Raw genomic sequence first — 16,518 nt, 5'->3', positions numbered from 1 at the left:
ATTTAAAAAAATCATATGTCAGGCATTACAGGGTTACAATTAACTCTGAGGCCATTTTTTATTATGTCAGTCTTAGTAACTGTGATGAGGCGCTGCTTCTAATCTGTACAGATTATAACAAAGCCACAAATATGACCACTTCATTTTTTTAGTGTTTACCATTGTGAAATTATAGTAGGCTATCAGATGGTACTGATTGATTGCCATATTCATAAATGGTAAATTATGGTACTTCAAGGAATACCATGGTATTACCATGAAACATGTAATACCATGTTCAAACATGTATTTAAAAAATACATGATCTTTTGATTCATATAAACATGATCAAGAGTTTAAAACACAGGCACACCATATAAATAAATCCAGTTCAAAACGTCCTCCTGAATTATAGATGAGGCAGTATGACGAGTCCTGTGTGGGCTGGATGGCCTCAGGTAGGATGCCCTGCGAGGTGGCCACCATCCTGATGCTGTTGCAGTGGGTCAGTTTCCTCTCATACTGAAGCAGTTTCCTCCAGAACCCCGCGTTCGGGCGGATGAAGGGCCGTGCAGCCACAACCCGCTGATGAGCCTGAAGCAGTGTGACTCCCTCAAACCTCATGAGATACGCCATGATGAGAGACGGAGACCTGCTTCTACCGGCCGAGCAGAACACCAGCGAGCTTCCAGTGTGGTTCTGCTGGATCCGCTCAGCCACGCTGTCAAAGTACTGGTCCAGAGGGGCGTGAGGACGGTCCTCCACCGGCACGCACATGCATTTCACCCCCTCATACTCGGGGCAGGGATATTCAGCGCAGGCGTTCACCAACAAAGTGACCCCTCTGTGGTCCAGCGCTGACTGATTCAGGGCCTGCACTCCACTCAGGTACAGTGTGGGAGTGATCTGAGAGATCATCACTGGGACTGTAAGGGATAAATAATGCATAAAAAAGGGAGACAGAATATTATATATTAAATATTATATTTGTGTACGATAGTAGGACTGGAAAACGTGGACTGTATTAGGTGATGATTTAGATCTAACTTTCCTCAATGGGGTGTCGGTCAGAACACACTGGATTCAGATCAGTTCCATGCAAAGGAAGTTTATTTGTTGGCAGTCTTTGGCTGTACACAACACAGCAGTACACAGGCTTTACTTATTACTAGTATTTAGATGTGCGTAGCCTACGTGTGTGTATGTTATTAGTTTATTGACGCACACTTTGCACACACAGTCCCGTTCGCACCTTCCACTCTCTTGGCTGATGATGACTGACAGAAAGTAGCGCATGCGCATAGAACTCGGCCTTTCTAACACTTTGCATGTCTCTTATGAAATATTATATACTGTATATAAATATTACATTTCTAAAAATAATCTTAAATACATATAAGAATATTTCTCATACAAACCATTGTTATTATTCAACGCTCGAGCAATGATATGATTTAAAATATTTCTACCATGCTCTTCCTATGGTCAGTGATTTTGTTGACATATTTTGTTGATCCTGGAATAACATTCCTGTCCCAAAATGTAGTCCTTACCTTACCCTATCCCTACCCCTAAACCATTATGTAATGTGTAATAGAGATTATGTATTTAGTTATGTTAATATCTGCGCAATTAATGTGTATTTAGACTGCCTCTGCCCCCAATCTTTATGATAAATAGCAGATAAATCCTACAATATTTAGTTAAATTAAATTAAAAACAAAACACTAAAAACTTAAATCAAGTTATACATACCACTAAAGTAACTTTAGGCACCACAATATATACAGCATAAAAAAAAAATCATTTTGAGATTTACATATAAAACAGTGCTATTAAACATTTTAAACTATATGTGAGAAAAGGTCATCTAAATGTAATATGTAAAATGTAAATAAAATAAAAAAATAAAAATGTAGGCTATATATGTAGGTATACAAGTAAAGTGTGTAGACTGTAGATGCTGTACCTGGTCACCATTTCAGGTGTCACGAACTGCTCCGAGACACGAAGATCGATCCAAATGCAGCTTTTAATAAGGAAGGTTGTACAGGCAGGGTCAAACAGGGCAGACAGAGCAATGTAGATCAAACAGCAAGGGTAATCCAGATAACAGGCAGAATTCGGGGCAGGCAGCAATAATCAAATATCCAAGAACAGTCCAAGTCAGGCCAGGCAGATAAAACTCATACAAATGAGGAAACAGTCCAAGATCAAAAACCAGATAAACCAAACACAGGCTAAACGCTCAGAAATGCAGTGTGACACAAACAAGACTTTGCGGTGAGTGAATAAATGAACATGGTATAAATAGACAGACTAACAGGATGATGAGACACAGGTGAATGCAATCAGTGAATGAGGTACAGGTGAATGTGATCAGTGATAAGTGATGATGAGTCCGGGCAGTGAGTATGGGAAATGTAGTTTGTGAGTGATAATAGGAGAGGTGTGAAATGGTGTGGAGTGCCCTCTGGTGGTTATCAAGGGCACTCCAGCTGGTGACCGTTACATCAGGTTTTTCACAAATGTTAATCATAGTAACTTTTTTTGCAATAATATAAAAAGAAAAGTACATTTTTCATTCAATATTCCATATCTATAAATAAATATGAACTCAAACAAATGCATGCAATATAAAGATTTTGAAAAGTGTCCCAGGACCCCAGGGGGCCACGAGGGGTGCTGGAGGATACATGGAAATTAAAAAAGAAAGTGAAGATTTTGTAAAAAAAGAAGAAGAAGAAAAAAAGGAGAAAAGATTTTTAAGAAAGTTAACATGCACATTCAAGACATTAACAAAATATGTTGAACATAATCATTTTGTTTACATAATCACATATAAATGGGTTTTTATAAAATATATAGCTGTCTTTATATTTTAGGAAGGTGGTCTCTCACAAGGGGATCGTCATATTTGGAGCTCCTTAGCATTAAAAGATAGGAAAAAACTTGAACTATACATTATAGCCTGCCACATTGAAGGACACTGCTGTCAGTACAGTAAAATCATATTAACTATCCAACAGACTGCTACTGTAGCGAGCAACAAATAGCCTGCATTGATGTGCATAAGTGACAGCAGATCCTTTTAACCATGGAGAACTGTAGTTACCTATGACTGGAGTAACCGTGGTATTTTGGTGCGAATCATGGTTTTGATATGGTTTCACTACAGTTATATTGTAGTAATACTATAGTAAAATTGTAGTTTTCCATGACTGTAGTAACCATGGTTTTTGGTATTTTTAAAAACCATGGTTTTGATTCCATGGTTCTACTACAGTTATAATGTAGTAATACTACAGCAAAACCATAGTAACCATGACTGTAGTAACCATGGTTTTAAAACCATGGATCACATACCATAAATTGGTTGTATTACAACAGTGTAAACATGGTTTTACTAAATTATCTTGAATTACATTTAAGCCATTTAGTTACAAAATAACAACAGAAAGAAGTTACCATTCTATGATACAGACTTTATTACAGAAATGACACAATCTGAAAGAAAATGTAAACTTGCATTCTCACATGTGACATAAAACAATAAACTACAAAGTCATACAAAATTATTGGTGATAAAGTGGTGCTGTGCAATGGTTAAAAAATCAGTTGCTAATTTACAAATAAAAAAATAGCAATTTGTTCCACTGAAATAATGATTTATATACAAAAACAACATTGTACGAATAAACATGACTTAAAGCCCCTTTAAATACACAGCATCTACCTCCTCTAAAATGTCTATAACCTGTAAACACGAGTCCAACACAAGCATGTTTGCAATTTATACTGTACATACATTAACAGGATTACAACAACATTACTTAACAACAACAATAAATACTATAAATTCAGAAGAAATGAGCTGTTCTTTTAAGAATGTTTTAAATGATATCCACTCACAAGAGATGAAGACATGGAGTCTCCTCATGGGGGATGAAAATTCTTTTGTTCAATAACAGGTGATGCAGCATCCATGCCAGTAGTTGTTAGTATGAAGTCGGTCATATAGGCCAGTAGGTTACAGTCCAGCTTTGGTTTGGTTCTGTCTCGACCTTCAGCCCAAATGGGCACAGGGGCTAAAATGAGAAGAATACACACCACATTAACACACGGCTTGCTGGAATACTCAACTGTACTATCGAGTAGCCGAGTAATAATGTCCAAGTGCAATAATGTCCATTCAGCCAGTGTTTTCATAAATAACCCATAAATTATTAGGGCTCCAAAAGCCAAGCAGAAAGAATGTATATGAGCTGAGTGTATTCTCTTTTACTCATACTTTTGAAAGGTTAAAAAAAACTGCGATTTTTGTAGCGTGTGTGCAGTTTGTGCGTGTGTGTCGGAGATTGTGAATGTTCAAGTGTTTGTGAGACTGTATCTGAATGTATGTGTCACATGCATGGTGCAAAACCTGCTGTTTTATCTATTTATTGTGAGGTGTTTACAGTTTTGTTTTGTTTATTTTTGTTTTTTCCCCCCTTTAAATTCTTAATTTTTTTACTACACTGTAACCTCCTGGGTTTCTGTGTGTGTGTGTGTAGGTAAAGCCATTGTATGTGAACATCTCTTGTTGGAAAAGCAGCAGGGGTTCATCTGTCTCTCTCTCTCTCTCTCTCTCTCATGTGGCTGCTCCCACTCCACTCAAGCACTATTTTTTTGTTAATTTATTTATTTTTAATCTATGATGCTTTTGTATGTTTTCTGAGTCTTTTTTTTTTTTTTCTGGAATCTGAGAGACCCTTTTTCATTTGGGGTTTGTGAAACTTAAAAAATGGGTTTATTTTTATTACCTCTGTTTTTGATGACTGATTGTACGTCCCCTGTCTGTTATTGGTGTGTAACAGTAGTTCATAAGGGAGAGGACTACAGTGACATCTCAGTATGTTTCTTTATCATCATCATCATTCCACTTTATATGAAAATAAGGAAAACGAACAAAAAAGGGACGTTTTGTTTCCTGTAAGACTTCATGGTGGCACCCTTCCTGTGGGGCCAGCATGAGCTCTCTTCTGTGAAGAGGACGGTACCTCACAAGGCTACTCGTAGTTGTTGTTTGTATGTACCACAATCTGAATGCCCGTTCCAATGGCATCATCTATCTTTGAGGTGTTTTTTAGTCCCACCTGGAAGAATGAATAAAAAAAACAAACTTATATGACAAAAAATGTTTAATAAACCCAGGGCATTAAGTGTTTGACCAGCACAATTCTGTCTGTCATTTTTATTTATTTCAGATTTTCTATGAACAATTACAGCTCTTTCTCTTCATGACACATGCAGTTTTATGTAGAATTCAATACAGGGAAAATATGATTGTCAAGTCTTTATTAATTACATTAGCCTTAATCAAAGGAGAGTCACAGGTTTTGGAACAACATAAAGATGTGTAAAAGGGCCATTTTAATTTTTGGTTGAATCCATGAGACATTTTCATGTTTTATTAGATTACAGATTCTAAGACTCTTCAAATATATCAGTAATACGAGTTACTAAAATTAAGTTTAATGTCATGAAATGTCTGAAAAAGTTTTATCCAGTCAATGTTAATTAGCTCTGAGTGTGGAAAGTTGAGGTTGAGTGATTTCAAAGGTGGCGGTGGGTCTTGACTCTGATATTATCCAGATACTACACACACACAAACGAACACACACAAACAGAATTGGTATCAATTAAAATGACAGCTAGACTGTATCATAAAATCTAACTGGTTATTGTCAGCCTGTCAACCAACATCTTGGTCTTGACATTCAACCTCGTTTTTTTGACTATTTAAATGAAAATTATGTTGTTCCAGCCATGTATGAATTTATTTCTTCTGCTGAACACAAAAGAAGATATTTTGAACAATGTCGGTAACCAAGCATTGACCCCAATGACTTCCATAGTATTTTCTTTTTCATTCTATGGAAATCTATGGGGCCCAACAACTCTTTGGTTACACATATTCTTCAAAATATCTTCTTTTGTGTTCAGCAGAAGAAATAAATTCATACAGGTTTGGAACAACTTGAGGGTGAGGAAATGATGACAGAATTTTAATTTTTGGGTGAATTATCCCTTTAAAGTATTTGGTCTTGGCAGAATAGATCTGCTAATAACCCCCCCAACAAAGCAGGAGACAAGACATGAGAAAAGTGCAGAGCCCTCCTCCAAACAAACATATTTTCCAGATAGTTTAGGCTGTACAGCCAATGCCACAGCTTTTCCCAGCGGCTCTAGATCTTGAGTTTGGAGCAGAGTTGGGCAACAGCTGAAAGAGACTATTGCTATACATACAGTATATAAAGCAACTTTTCATTTGCAAAGTTTAAATAAACACTACAACCACATACACACATGCTGCTGAGTGAGAAAACAAGCTGCTGCAGAGATATGCATGTACAGTACCAGTCAAAAGTTTTGAAACATTACTATTTTTAATGTTTTTGAAAGAAGTCTCTTATGCTCATCAAGCCTGCAGTTAAAAAACAAACAAACAAAAAACAAACAGTAATATTATGAAATACTGTTACAATTTAAAATAATGGTTCTCTTTTTTAATATATTTTAAAATGTAATTTATTTTTGTGATGCAAAGCTGAATTTTCATCAGCAAGTACTCCAGTCTTTGGTGTCTTATAATCCTTCAGAAATCATTCTAATATGATGATTTGATACTCAGTTATTATCAATGATGGAAACAGTTGTGCTGTTGAATATATTTTTTTGGAATACTTTTTTCAGGATTCATTGATGAGTAAAACGTTAACAGCATTTATTCATAAAAACAGCATTTATTCAAAATAAAAACATTTCTAACAATATAAATCGTTACCATCACCTTTTATCAATTTAACGCATCCTTGTTGAATTAAAGAACTAATTTCTTTTAAAAAAAATTGTTATTGTTCCCAAACTTTTGAACGGTAGTGTATATTGTTACAAAAGATTTCTATTCTAAATAAATACAGTTCTTTTTAACTTTTTATTCATCAAATAATCCTGAAAAAAGGTTATAAAAAAAATATTAAGCAGCACAACTGTTTCCAACATTGATCATAAATCAGCATATTAGAATGATTTCTGAAGGATCATAAGACACCAAAGACTGGAGTACTTGCTGATGAAAATTCAGCTTTGCATCACAAAAATAAATTACATTTTAAAGTATATTAAAAAAGAGAACCATTATTTTAAATTGTAATAATATTTCATAATATTACTGTTTTTTTTGTTGTTTTTTTTTAACTGCAGGCTTGATGAGCATAAGAGACTTCTTTCAAAAACATTAAAAATAGTAACGTTTCCAAACTTTTGACTGGTACTGTATTTGTACATATGAACATGGACAGAACGAGATTAGACATTTTTGTGTGAATTGTTTCTGGGTGTGGGACCTCCTTCCTTTAATTCATGATCGATGTAAATTCAGATACAGAGACAGAGATTTCGTTTTCATGTTTTATTAGTTTGTTTTTAAGTCTCAGTTCTGTAAAATCAAAACACATAACTTCCAGATTCTAATATGACTCTTCTAAAAGGAACCAACAGTGAAGTCCCTAAAATATGACCAAAATCTTAAAACCTGTCACCTATCTGTGGCAGTGATAAACATCATCAAATACTAGTAAATAGGCTTGTCAATACTCCAAATTATTATAAATTGTACAAAACCTTACAGATTCATAATTCTCCATGTCTCCGTGTAAATTAAAACTCCATATACTATATAAAAAAAATTCTGCATACATACACTCTCACGTGGTTACACGATATATACTATAAAGCAAATTAAACTATACTATTATTCAGCTCTAAAAGGTTAATTGGACAATTAAGCATCAACATCGTAAAACTCTGTAAACCTGCTTTGAAACAATATGTATTGTGAAACACAATATACCAATAAATTGACACATGACTATTACTATTACATGCATCTAAAAGATTTTAGATATATTTGGTTGACGTCTTTATTCCCACTCACAGCTCTAGGTAAAGATGCTGCTATAGCAGTTTCTCCTACAAAACAAGGGCCTTAATGGAGAGAGACAAGAGATAAAACATGATAAATCATGTTGAAATATGTCTATATACAAAGCCGACCAGTATGTTAAGATCCACACTGCACACAATGATCATATACTATTGCACTGAAAACGTGTACATTTAATATACAATATTCATATGGAATTGTATAAATCATAAAATAAAATGCTCATATTATAGTTCTCATCATTGGTGCATCTCATTACTGGTGCATTCTTAGTTTTTAATATTAGTCATAACTTACTTCGTCTTTAACTTACTTTAAACTTACTTTACAACGTCTCCATAGAAAAGCTCTGGGAATTCAGATGAATCTGCACCTTCTGGTTGCAGCGAAGTCTGCGGTCCTCATATGTGCATTTTTGAGACTGTTTATTGCACATGAACCTTCATCAGAAAGCACAGCATCACTACAGAGTCTTTAACAACCTGACAATCTGCTGTAACAATTATTTGTGTGAGAAACAGACCAAAATGTAAGTTGTTATTGATTGCTAATGAACCAGGAGATCTAGGGATAATGTAAAGAAAAATAAATCTATGAATAGCAATTCTCAAACTTTTAGTTTTTCTCACAAAAAGGTATTATGTGGAAAACATGGAATATGCATAAGTCATACTTTTATGGTGTTTTATGGTGTCCTTTTTAAAGGTTGAAAGCTCTAGTCTCCATGAAATTGCACGGAAAAGACATTTACTGATGCAAAATGTATGATAATAAACCAATACAAACCCCTGAACTGTCACAATACAGGCGGATCTTGTGAGTGAGCTCTGCAAGATCTCGATTCCTTCCTCCGGTAAAAAGTCAGCATTTACCCTAGATATGGATACACATTACACAGATAAAATGATTTAGTTTTTAGGGACTGATAATTCCATACTTTATACTTTGTTTTTCACACATTCATTTGAACAATTCCATAGAGATTTAAATGGATGAGGGCCGCGTCATTCCAAACCTCTATGACTGACTCTTCTACAGAACACAAAGATCATTTGAACAAGGTTGGTAAGAAAACGGTTTCATTCACATTAAATTCCATTGTATTTTTTGTTCATGCAATGGAAGTCAGTGGCATTCTAAACTGTTTGGGACACCACCATTCTTTAAAATGACTTCTTTTGTGTTCCTCAGAAGAAGAAAAAAATGCAGGTTTGGCACAACATGAGAGCGAGTAAAATAAATAACAGATTTTTTCATTTTTGGATGTACTATCCCTTTAAATATGGTCTACAGTTCCTAATAACAGACAAATTCAAATAGAAACAAGACAGAAGGTGATTTCATATCTTTTTCTTACGTGAGTTCTGTTAGACTGGAGCAGTTCTGGATGATTTGGAGGGTCCAAACAGACCACATCTTACTTAGACAGTCCACTGTCATTTCAATCTTTTTCAGTTTAGAGAAAGAACAGAGAAAAGACAACCATGCATTTGAATCTCTTCTGTGTATTGTCTGAGAAAGTTTGGTCCAGTCGATTAGACCTGCTTTTGGAAAGGTGAGCCTGAGTGATATCAAATATGCTCCTAGGTCTTCACACCGTGGATGATGCATGTAGATGCTATACAAAAAAACAAAAAAAAAACAGAATGGTATCAATGTTGTTGTTGTTGTGTCTGTAAACCAACAAGTCCTTTCTTAGAATAACTTTCTGTGATTTATTTATTTATTATGATGATCAACTGATGGTCTGTTGTGCACCAGTCATTATTTGCATCGTCAGCATTAATCAAAGAAGCTGGAAGTGTGATACTTTACTGTTTGATCTGTTTTGGGTCACCAATTTAGCTGCATTATTACCATCATAATTCTGAATGTATTAGATTGTGCAGAAAAAACGTACTCGGTTACCAAACGTAACCTCGGTTCTCTCTAGAAGAGGGAACGAGTATTGCGTAAGTTGCTTACGCTACGGGTAAAGTTGTCTTTTCTCGAGATCTGAAGCCAAAAATTATCCTTAATTTTGTATTTATTGTCAACGCAGTGCGGCAGCCAGCAGACCATAGCAGGCTGTATAAGCGTGCTCATTGGCTGACCTGCGGCAACTGCAGCAGCCTATCGGTGAGCCCCGCGTGACGTCACGTCCTTCGCGCCCTTCACGCGTCACAGCCCGCCAGAATGGGTGTGGCTAGCGTGTATAAAGGAAGGGCTCACAGGCTGGAATTCTGGTTTTCATAGACTGAAGCGAATAAGCTCGTGGCGCGACACGGCAGGTTACGCAATACTCGTTCCCTCTTCTAGAGAGAACCGAGGTTACGTTAGGTAACCGAGTACGTTCTCTTACGAGAGGTTCTCTCGTATTGCGTAAGTTGCTTACGCTACGGGAACCCCTTGTCAACGCCGTGCGCGCCGAGCATCGACTGCATGAGTCCCAGGGGAAGCCCGGGGAACACAACATACTGGAACAGGCGGCCAGCAACGCGGGCCAGCACATGTAATAAGCACTTCATAGGAATACAGAGCGGCTCTGCCGGTCTATGTATAACGTGTGGGGAAAGGCGGCCAGCAGCGTGGGCCAGCACAGTACATAAGCACATAATAGGGAGAATAAAGAGCGGCTCCGCCGGTCTATATATAGAGAGTATCAACCCTTAGCGCAGCTGTGTGGAGAATAGGTGGCCAGCAACGCGGGCCAGCACAAGTGCACAGGCGCATAGCGGGGAAAAGAACAGAGCGGCTCCGCCTCCGCTCTTGGTCCAATTGACCGTGAGACCCAGGCTTTCCAGGTGGCTGAGAAGCACTGTTCTGTGAGAGATAAGTTATTCCTCTGACTGTGCTAGAATCAGCCAATCGTCCAAATAGTTCAATATCCGCATGCCCTGACCTCTCAGGGGAGCGAGAGCCGTGTCCATGCTCTTCGTGAATGTACGGGGTGCCAAAGACAGGCCGAACGGCAGGACGGTGTACTGATATACCTGACCGTCGAAAGCGAATCTCAAGAATGGCCTGTGAGGAGATTGGCTTGGAGGATCTGATCAGATTCGCCCGAGAGACTGGTTTATTTCCCTCGATCTGAAAGACGCTTACTTTCAGATTCAGATAATACCTTATCTGAATCTGAAAGTAAGCGTCTTTCAGATCGAGGGAAATAAACCAGTCTCTCGGGCGAATCTGATCAGATCCTCCAAGCCAATCTCCTCCGTGAGCTGGACGAGAAAGGCTCGGATCCTATTTCCATCACGGATCTGTGCAACACGACGGATCTCTCCCTTCGCGCCACAAAATCCGCTGCCCAGGCTCTAGGAAGGTGCATGTCTTCGCTGACCGTCACAGAGAGGCACCTCTGGTTGACGCTCGCCGACATGAGGGAGTCTGAGCGGGCTGTTTTCCTTAACGATCCGCTCTCCCCCACGGGATCGTCGACCGCTTCTCGGAAGTACAAAAGACCACGCAGGCTATGAATCTTTTCCTGCCTCGACGCTCGAGCTCAGCCGCACGCCGTCCTCGGGACCAGCCTGCGCGAAGCTCCACCCAGCGTCCAGCTCAGCCTCCATCTTCGCAGCGACGACAGGGCGGCCGCCCTAGATCGCGCTCGACCAGCCGCAACAGGCCGCCTCCCCCGCGGGGACCCCAGCCTAAAATCACGCTGAAACCCGAGCCCGCGAAGTCCTCCTAGCAGATCAAAGGAGGAAAAGACGGTTAAGTCCCGCCGCGGCCGGACCACCGTCAAAGTTTCCCGCTCTGTCAGTCCCCGTAGTCACGGCTACTGCAGATGTGTATTTCGCAGCCAACGGGCCGGTAATACAACCCGCTCGCCTGCATACAACCGCCGTTGTCACGGCGACCCAGAGAAATTTCAAAAATTTGCATGTGTTTTAAGTGTAGAAAATGTGCCCACGTTTCTGTGTTCACCCCTGCACACAAGCACTATAACCCCCATATCTCTCACAGAGCCCACTCTCATAAAGCGGACAAAAGCCGCTCGAGTGTTAGATGTAGGTCATGTGCCCACAACCCTGTGCCCACACCTACTCACTGCCCGCTCTACGCCGTCACTCCTCAGACGCTTCCTTGGCTTGCTGGTCGCTAGATTCGACGGCAGCGGCTCTCTCAAGATCCAGCGATGCGTAGGGCTTCGCTGAAGACATGAAAATCTGAATTCCAGCCTGTGAGCCCTTCCTTTATACACGCTAGCCACAGCCATTCTGGCGGGCTGTGACGCTTGAAGGGCACGAAGCGCCCTCATTGGACATGACGTCACGCGCTCACCGATAGGCTGCTGCAGTTGCCGCAGGTCAGCCAATGAGCACGCTTATACAGCCTGCTATGGTCTGCTGGCTGCCGCACTGCGTTGACAATAAATACAAAATTAAGGATAATTTTTGGCTTCAGATCTCGAGAAAAGACAACTTTACCCGTAGCGTAAGCAACTTGTGCAATACGAGAGAACCTCTCGTAAGAGAACAGGCCAGATAAATGTCAGATGTTTGCCAGGAAAAGGCTTATACGCATTTTAAAATGTACCTGTTATCACTGTAAAGCTGCTTTAAAACAATCTTTCTTGTATAAAGAGGAAAACGAAGGTGACTTGACTTGACGTACACATGTACTGGTAGATTAAAAGCTGTTGTGGTTATTGAACAAGGTGATGATATAACTGGTTATCCAAAATATAATCGTCACATAACTTTTCTGGTTATCATGAGAAACGGCTATTTGATGAACAGGAAAAAAAAATCACTTTTTCTTCACCTGGAGAGCTCTTTACTGATTGACAGATCAATTGATAGAAATCTTGTAAATGGGTTGAAGACATCAAAGCTGTGAATCAAATGACAGAAGAAAAAAAAAAGCACAACGAAGGATGATAGCTCATGTATATAAAACACATGAAATGTATAAAATGTATTTTGAGACATTACCAATGAGAGCTCAGGGTCTGTCCTCTTGTGAGAGCACACATCAGATCAATAGTTTCAGAGTCTGATGAAACTTCAACAGTCAAGCTTCAAAATCAAATCCAGAAGATGAATGTACAGACTTATAATCATCTTGCAATAACAAACAATAAAAACATAATGACACATTTGTAAAATGTATGGAATACGTATCTGTAAACAGACACATTTAAATTATAGAATAATAAATCCACAAGCAAGAAATAAAAGTAAACCAATTAGTGATGGTATATAAAAATAGAATGAATTAGATAGATATTAATTAGATCCACTGAGTATCTGTTTTGGAACAAAGCACTTACTGTACTTCCTTAAACTTGTGGAGAACTGGCAGAATCATAAGCAACTTTTCAGAAGTTAATCTGGTGTCAATATACAGATCTTCCATGCACTGACAGCACTGAGAGCAGTACAGCAGCGCCCAGCAGTCTGTTCTTCTTATGACTGCATAATATGCATTAATTTTATTCAAGGCTTCCATAGCTTCTTTCACAAAGTCCTCTTCATGAAGTTCATAGAGACAGTGAAGGTAAAAAAACACTTTACACGAATACAAGTCATAATTTTGAAGCTCTTCCAAAATCCATTCTTTTAGATGAGCCTTTGTTTTTGGATGAACAAAGAGACCGTGTTTCTCAAGTGTGCGTCTCACATCCTTATTCAGCAGACCAAATGCAAATTGCATCACAGCTGAAAAGCGTGGAGGACGACAGATATATAAGTTATCACTGGAAAATAGCTGTGTACATTTCCTCTGGAACTCTTTTTCACCCAGAAGGACATAGTACAGAGCGGTGAAGAACTCCTGAAAGCTGAGATGCATGAAACTGAACATCGTCTCCTGGTGGATTCTTCTCTTACACAGGAACTTGCACAGGAATGGATTGCCATCAGGGTCTGAAACTGTTTTATAAACAGTTTTCTCATCCAACAGGACTTGCTGTTCCAGCATCCCTCTCTCTGCCAGCTGACCCAGACTCCTCAGCAGGGTCGGGATGGACTGACTCAAACCCTGGCAGTGATGCTCCAGTAGAGTGGACACAAAGTCAGCGTAGATGGAGGTGGTGGTTTCCAGTCCACTTGTTACATCGGCACCACTTTTGAATCGTTCCTTGATAGTTGTGCAGATGATCCAGCAGACGACAGGGATGGAACAGGCGGTGATGAGAGTTTCATTTGTCTTTACAAATGTATAAGCCTTCACGAAAAGCTCCTCATTCTGAAAAAACTTCTGGAAGTACTCCTCTACCCCCTTCTCAGAGAAGCCCATAATCTCAGAGAAACGCTGAGGTCCTTTGAGCAGTTTACTCAGTGTGTCTGTAGCTGTAGATCTGGAGGTGACCAGCAGGAAGGACTCTGGCAGGATTCGACCCCTCAGCAGATCACAGAGAACGACCTCAGGTGGGGCTTTCTGAAGCGGATCAGTGTTTGGTGACATGCCATAAATGTCCTGTGTGAGTCTCAGCTCATCAAATCCATCAATGATGAAAAGCACCTTCTCTGGTGAATGCTGTAGTACCTGTGAGATCTGATCTGATGTTAAACTGCAGCTGTAGCTCAAGATCTCCACCAAACTCTTTTTGCCAGGAATGCAGTTTATTTCTTTACACTTTAAGTGGAACACAATATCAAACCGCCCTTTGTAGAGGTCACCAGATGCCCAGTCCATCATGATCTTCTGCACAGTGAAGGATTTCCCGTTCCCAGAATTTCCCTGCAGTATAACAGCACTAGGACTGATCCCGTGACTATCTGGGTCGAACAGAGAGTTCAGATGGACGGAGTCATCACTGCTCCTGGAGCTGAGGACCTGCTGGAAGCTCTCTCCACTCGAGCAGATCTCTTCTTCTCTCTCTTTTGGATCTCTATGTTTCTGAATGATCAGAGGTTGTGTGTAGCGCTGAGACAGCAGCACATGTTCACCAGGCCGTGAGTTATACTCGGTCACACACTGATACTCGCTGCAGATCAGCTTCTTATAGTTTAAAATCACTGACCTTGATGCTGCACACATAAAATAAGCAATTTTAAAAAGGGTTAGTGAATTTTAACTAATTAACATAATTAAAACAAATTATGATGCTAATACAGTAAGACATTTCAGAGGTGGAAGGAACAACATTCAAGACAAATTAGATTTATCAATTACCCGAGGTTTGTGTTTCTTCAGAGGGTGGGCGATACAAAGTACAACCTGCAGAAAATAAGACAAACTTTCTTTAAATATCAATAAATTATAAATTGTCAACAGCTAAATCTAAAACATATACAGCATTAATATAATTGTATTAGCAAGTATCTGTTAGATCCTTCTTCTAATAGTACAATGAATACATTTAAGAACATGACGTGATTACACACACGAAAATACTCAATACATCATCAGAAAAATTATAATAGTCTATATTATTAGCATCTATGAATGTACAACACATTTTCTTACCAGGTGCATTATGTATGATGTGGACATTGCCTGTTATTGTATTGTTAGTGAGTACAGGTGATGTAATATGGCTTCCACTCTGAGCTGCAGCGCTCACATTTGGCCCAGAGTGAGATGTGGAAATGTCCTTGTTACTGTGAAACTCTAGATAACAGGGGACAATTTTAGACACCGTAATAACACTGTATTAATGCTGTTGCTTTTAGCCTTAAATATCATGAATGAAATGAACACTTATTCGGTACAATACAAGCTTTGTGTACAGCGGAGCAGAGAAAGATTTGACATAACTTTTTGTTTTAAAAGCACTTTTACTTTACAGACTAAAAATAAAACTTGAAATATTAACTTAAGTTCTGATGAAATCATTAAACCCAAAACCATGAGATAATAATAATAGTTAGAAAATGCCTTGTTGACATACTGTAAAAAGGGTCCATTTCAGATCATCCTCTGCAAGAATATTAAGTTAACACACAATCAATAATACGAAAGTGAATGTGAATTTTCAGAACTTTAAGGATATTTTATATCACACTTAAAAGAATAAACGCATGGTGATAACAACTAGTCTTTCCATCAGAACAAGTTTATTAGTTAGCATAAGTTTTGCGACGTTACCTTTTTCAAGGGGTAGAAAGTCTGAATGACGCAAGTTGAATAAACAGACTGGTGTTTCCGCTATGTGTTTCCGTGATCAGTCGCTTCCGGCATTTTCAGCGGATGTCAGTTCACGAGTCCACACCATAGACTGTAGGTCCACAGTCACTTACATACAATTAGAGGGGGTAAAGTTTAATAATGCGTATTTGGCGTGCTGTCCGGAGGGAGGGCTCGCGAGCTCGGAGTTCGGCCCGAACCCAGACTACTCCCCCCGTATGTAACTTACGTGGTTAGGACTAAGTGTGGAGAAGGGGTGGAGGGATCCTGCTAAACTGTCAATTAATTGAACGTGCTCTTCCCGAACTTTGTTAATAAAACATCATAAAGAAAACTGTATCTAGTCAAATATCTTGACCAACAAACATGAAATAAGTCAAAATCATACATGAAAAACAGTTCGACATGTTGATTTGATGTGTTTTCGTAAGAGGACAGACTATGGCAGTCTGTAAAATATACTGAATCAAAACAATTAAGACATGTACCCTACA

General features: G+C 38.9%; 2 protein-coding genes across 15 annotated transcripts; both read right to left on the bottom strand.

Moving 5' to 3' along the window:
- Nucleotides 1-207: 207 nt before the first annotated feature.
- Nucleotides 208-901, bottom strand: LOC311086393 (dual specificity protein phosphatase 14-like). Its single transcript, XM_084119272.1, has one exon. The coding sequence runs from the start codon at nt 895-897 to the stop codon at nt 328-330; it is 570 nt and encodes a 189-aa protein (XP_083975398.1). The 5' UTR covers nt 898-901; the 3' UTR covers nt 208-327.
- A 4,597-nt stretch (nt 902-5,498) lies between these two features.
- On the bottom strand, nt 5,499-16,068 carry LOC311086379 (NACHT, LRR and PYD domains-containing protein 1 homolog). 14 transcript variants are annotated; one of them, XM_084119244.1, is made up of 12 exons: nt 15,986-16,068; nt 15,789-15,817; nt 15,365-15,508; nt 15,071-15,115; nt 13,224-14,925; nt 12,886-12,969; nt 12,716-12,784; nt 9,324-9,584; nt 8,753-8,839; nt 8,490-8,530; nt 8,280-8,406; nt 5,499-5,616 (listed from the first exon to the last, which is right to left on the bottom strand). In XM_084119244.1, exons 2-11 carry the CDS (start codon nt 15,802-15,804, stop codon nt 8,324-8,326), a joined length of 2,532 nt encoding a protein of 843 aa, XP_083975370.1. In that variant the 5' UTR covers nt 15,805-15,817; nt 15,986-16,068; the 3' UTR covers nt 5,499-5,616; nt 8,280-8,323. The 14 variants fall into 14 exon arrangements, 12 of the variants coding, with proteins under 12 accessions (XP_083975370.1, XP_083975363.1, XP_083975371.1 ...); XM_084119245.1 differs by having other exon boundaries at nt 5,524-5,616; nt 8,291-8,406; XM_084119242.1 differs by lacking the exon at nt 5,499-5,616 and adding an exon at nt 7,868-8,007.
- Nucleotides 16,069-16,518: the final 450 nt, after the last annotated feature.

The sequence above is a fragment of the Abramis brama genome (genome assembly GCF_963993115.1).
Source record: "Abramis brama genome assembly, chromosome: 7".
Lineage (NCBI taxonomy): Eukaryota > Metazoa > Chordata > Actinopteri > Cypriniformes > Leuciscidae > Abramis > Abramis brama.
This window is presented reverse-complemented; position numbering and strand designations above follow the sequence as displayed.

Excerpts from the sequence above, each read along its gene's own strand:
- LOC311086393 (XM_084119272.1), bottom strand. The coding sequence starts at position 897 with ATGATCTCTCAGATCACTCCCACACTGTACCTGAGTGGAGTGCAGGCC.
- LOC311086379 (XM_084119234.1), bottom strand. Across the intron at positions 14,926-15,070 it reads TGAAGAAACACAAACCTCGG|CATCAAGGTCAGTGATTTTA; the intron begins GTAATTGATAAA and ends TTATGTGTGCAG. Across the intron at positions 12,970-13,223 it reads CACAAGTTTAAGGAAGTACA|CTTGACTGTTGAAGTTTCAT; the intron begins GTAAGTGCTTTG and ends TTGATTTTGAAG.